The sequence below is a fragment of the Bidens hawaiensis genome, unplaced genomic scaffold (genome assembly GCF_021521415.1).
Source record: "Bidens hawaiensis isolate Kalapana, Puna unplaced genomic scaffold, B.hawaiensis_p1.1 tig00023419_1, whole genome shotgun sequence".
Taxonomy (NCBI): Eukaryota; Viridiplantae; Streptophyta; class Magnoliopsida; order Asterales; family Asteraceae; genus Bidens; species Bidens hawaiensis.
In genome coordinates, this window is record NW_027493678.1 from 79,914 (window position 1) to 84,639 (window position 4,726).

The window sequence follows — 4,726 nt, forward strand, 5'->3', positions numbered from 1 at the left end:
TTCTCATTTCAGATCACATACGGAAGGGGTAGCGAAGGCGTAAACATGCGAAAAGATGTTACCAGAGACGTCCATGAGCAACTAATGACAAATTTTCATATATTATTCACCTATTGTTGCATGTTATGGTATTGTGCCATTGTTACAATATCTTGTTCCTGTGCTGGGAATACCTTAAGCATCATGGATGCTTTCTTTAAACCTTCCAGAAACTGGAAAAGGCCACTTCTCACTACCGGTTGCATTATGTTACTTACCTTGGGAATTTATGTAGTTTACATATTATCTTTTGCGGCGATCTCCTTCGTGGCAGGAACATCACATGCTGATTCGTTAAGTCTTTTCTATGTCGCAGCACTGAAATGGATCTTCAATGCACATGTGAGTGCTCTTTGGATGATGAGTCTTGTGGTTATGGTTTTAGAAGACAATATCAGTGGACTTAAGGCTATACGTAGAGCTGAAGACATAATGAAGAGTAATAGAGTTCAAATCACTTTATTAATGATGCTTTATTATGGTGGATGTCTACTTATAAGAAAAATGTTTGATGCATTTTCCTTATTATTTGAAGAGTGGGTATTGAAGAAGTGTGGGCTCTAAAAATCCCTTTTGTCGCAGGGTTTGATATTTTTTTGTTTGTGTTATTCACTGTTCTTTACCACGAATGCAAAATGGGCATTAAGGTGGATAGCGTCTCAGACAAGGCTTCCTAGTTATAAATGTTAATGTTATGCATCCATCTTTGAAACTGCCTCATGTTTTAAGAAAAATTTGGAAGAAAGGAACCCTTTCAAAAAAGAGAGTTATACATATATTGTTTGTGGTGATCATTCCCTTTTGTAGCTAGCGTTTCTTTGCCAATAAAGTTTAGGCGTTTTCTGCATCTTGTATTGCATGGTTAGTAATTACTGATGGGCTTGTAATCTAGAGATATTAAGATGTGCCGGAATGGAATTTTCCCTATTAAAACTGAGTATTCGAGTCCCACGTTAGACAAACATAGGTATATATATTTAGGAGTATGGTTAGAGGTGTGTGTTAGCTGTTAAATAACAAAGGTACAAATTATTTGGATATTTTTTTAGCACATGCATCGATAAACAACATATAGCCGTCGAAGACCAAAGCCATCAGTGGTTCCTCTGTAAAGGTAATATTCATTTGTAATTCGTTAGTGAAGGTTCGTGACAATCCTCAAGCCATAACAAACTTAACCGATACCGATCGGATTCATGTTCTGTTCGACGTGTTTTGTTTCATAGATATAAATAATAAGTAACTACACCAATTTTTAAAGCCAATTTAAATTTTTTAAACAATTTAGCCCTAGTATGTAAAGGCATTCCAATTCCAAGTGACTCCAATTTTTTATGTCTCCAATTCCCGGCACTTGATTTCTGGTAATCTCGAATTCTGACCTACAATCCAAGTGTTTTTAGCTTGAATTTTGTTATTTTGCTTAATATTTGGTAGAAAAATTAATTAGGTAATTGATTAAATGCATAATTTTGTGATTATTTGTGATAATTATTATTTGGTAGATTTTGAATATTAATGTGTGTTTTTAGTTTATAGCTAGGTGAAACCCAATTTCCTCTTTCACCCTGATTAACTAGATCAAATAAAAAGATATTACTTGTGGAACCCCTTAGTTTAAAAAAAAAGCATGGTTGAATTAATTAGTTTGTGAAATTGCATAGTCTGTTCACAGCAGAATTCATATATGTTACAGGAGAGCAGAGAAAATACCACAAGCACATACTTTGATACATAAACACACACACATTTATTTTGCAGGAAAGTTCAAAACAACTTTAGACTTCATCAATAGGTAGATAAAGGCTTTTGGCTGCTTTGTCTTCACAAATCTCTTTCTGATCATGATAGAATATAGTAAATACCACAAGCACAAACAGTTCCAAGGCACATGACAGGCCGTTGGTCAGAACGATCGACATCACCATTCCTGACCACTTTTCCATCGTCCGGCTTATAATCGCAGTTGTCATCCAATCAACAGCCAAATAAGTAACACCATAAAGCACCATAAGCAGTGAAACTTTTACCTTCCCACCTTTCATCAGCTCTCTAGCTCTATTAATCGCGTAAAAACCACCAGCGTCTTCTAAAACGGAAACTACCAGACTCATTATCCAAAGAGCACTAATCGAAATCAATAAAACCAGGATGGACACGATAGCAACTCCAAAGAGCAAAATTACTGCCCATGAATTAGTTATAATTACAGAGAAGACAGAGATCATCCCAATAGAAAACATAAACATAATGATTAAGCCCATAGTGAGTAAAACCATGCAAAAACTAGTGACAACTGGCTTTTTCCAAGACTTTTTAATTTTCAGGATCATTTCGGTCATGTTTAGGACTTTTGCGGTGTATGCTTCGGAGGAAGTAGAAACAGTGGCAACCAAGAAAAGTATGGATATGATTGAAGATAAGACAAAGAAAAAGAGTTCAACCAGGAGGCTCTCGCGGACATCGTTGAGGACACCGCTGTAATCAGTTTGATTTATATTGTCACCAAGATCTTCAAACAGTTTCGGATTTTTCGCAAGCTGGAATTCGAGATCGTTACCCACTGGCTTGAGTAAGTACATCTGTGCAAACTGTAAGTGTGAGTAAAAAATAAACACGAAAATTAGAACATGAAACATCAGTTTGATGTTTCTTTTTAAGGTTTTGCATGACTCCCTGAGAAGTCCAAAGATGCCTAACCGAGGTTGGGGTTTGATGTTGGGATTCCATTGCTTGAGGAGCATTTCAGATTCCATGTTTTGATGGTTCAGTTTGGCTAATATTGGATTGGAGGTTTTATATATAGAGATTGTTTTGGCCCCCCTGTTTACGGTAGTACTATTCACCCGTTGAAGTGATCTTTTGTAAGGTTCTTGGAAAAGTCTAAAAGATATGACGTGAAGACACGGTTTCTAATATACTTAGCACGGAAGAAAAATATAAAGATATTTGATGAATGCGTTGATCTTGACTTCGTAAATTAATCTGAAATTTCGTGATGTCTCTTTAATGGATCTTAAATGGCATTTAATGTACAATAATAATGTGAGATTTGGTAATTAATTTATTTACTTACATTTTATAGTTACACACACTTTAAACCTATTAAAAATCTACTTCTTTTGTTTATTCCGTTACTAGCTTTTGAACCCGTGTATTACACGGGATTTGTCAAATAATAAAAATAAATTAGATCTTTTATTTCAATTGTGATTCTTAAAATACTTATAAATTAATTTAATGTAGATTTAATGGAAAAAAACAAACGGGTGGTTAACAAAAAGTACTAAAATAGCATGGTTTATTGGAAATGTCAAGGAATTTTAAAAAAAGTATTAAAGTTGTGTAAATGGTCAAACCTCAAGTATGAAAATGAAACTTTATTCAATAATGAATAAAATCCACACTATATTATAACCACTTGATAAAATGGTTTTGATCCATGAATAGCTAAAATGAATGAGATGAGAGAATAAGAATTAGAAGAAATGTAGGCTTGACACTTAAACTTTAACATTTTCTTTTATTAGTATTGTAGATTTGAACACTCACCATTTATAAAGGATTATTCATATTCAAACTCCCTGAACATAGGTATCCTAGAGGTTGAGTTTCAATGCGTGCATCATAATTCTTAATGTAAAAGTTAACCTTAAGTTAGCAATAAAAACATGAACAGGTTAATTGTCTGAAGATAACATGTTATACAAAACTTTAAACTTCTTGAATGTCAGTATTTAGCCGATAACTAATTGGCCATGCCCTAAATGACCCTACTTGACTCTAATGAGCCATGGACCCGACAAATCACAAATGTTCAATAAAGTATTCATTAGCGTCCGTTTATGTTCGCTAATATTTGTTAGTCCATATTTGTTCATTAAGTTTTTTTATATATTTTTAATTACAAGATTTAAACAAAATTATTAAGTGTAAAATATATATATATATATATATATGTGTGTGTGTGTGTGTTATATGAACACCAATGCTAAGAAAACACCAACAAAAACTTGCTAGTCGAACCGAACCTTTGACACTGACTATTATCGATTAACAAAATCAAATAAAACATTATTTATGTTCGTTCATTTGTTTCCTTTAACCTTTCACGAACAAGAAATTTCATTCAATTGCTTAATCGTGAACTGTTCATTTGTCCGATAAAAGATTAACAGACGAACAAGAACAAGGCCTTGTCTGGTTCGATTCGGCTCATACACAACCATTATAGTGTGTTATGGCCATGGCCATGTGACGGCTTGGTGTTGAATAAAAAATTTTCAATTAATGTTTTGGAGTATTAGTTTTATACCAATAGTGTATAAATACCGAAACTAACTCGTATCGAAACTTAAAAATGAACACCATTACTAGTACCAATGTTCGGTCGATAAATATTATACACATAAAAACTAAAATAATCAATTTTTTTCAAAATACTAAAACTCAAATATCTTTAGTTTTTACTTATTTATATATATATATATATATATATATATATATATATATATATTATGTAATAACAGAATGCTAATAATTAATTTTTACCTAAAAATATCGACGAGTATTTAAACTAACCGAAAGCCATAAAAATGGGTACCAATACTGGTATCTATGATACGTGATCGGTATCCATTCGGTTTGTTACAGTGCCAATGCAATACCAGTGCTACGTATAGATTAC

General features: G+C 33.1%; 1 protein-coding gene across 1 annotated transcript; it reads right to left on the reverse strand.

Moving 5' to 3' along the window:
- Positions 1-1,817: 1,817 nt before the first annotated feature.
- LOC143567517 (uncharacterized) lies at positions 1,818-2,621 on the reverse strand. The gene has a single exon (XM_077053920.1). The coding sequence runs from the start codon at positions 2,619-2,621 to the stop codon at positions 1,818-1,820; it is 804 nt and encodes a 267-aa protein (XP_076910035.1).
- Between the last annotated feature and the right edge of the window lie 2,105 nt (positions 2,622-4,726).

Coding starts and splice junctions, on each gene's coding strand:
- LOC143567517 (XM_077053920.1), bottom strand. CDS start 2,621: ATGTACTTACTCAAGCCAGTGGGTAACGATCTCGAATTCCAGCTTGCG.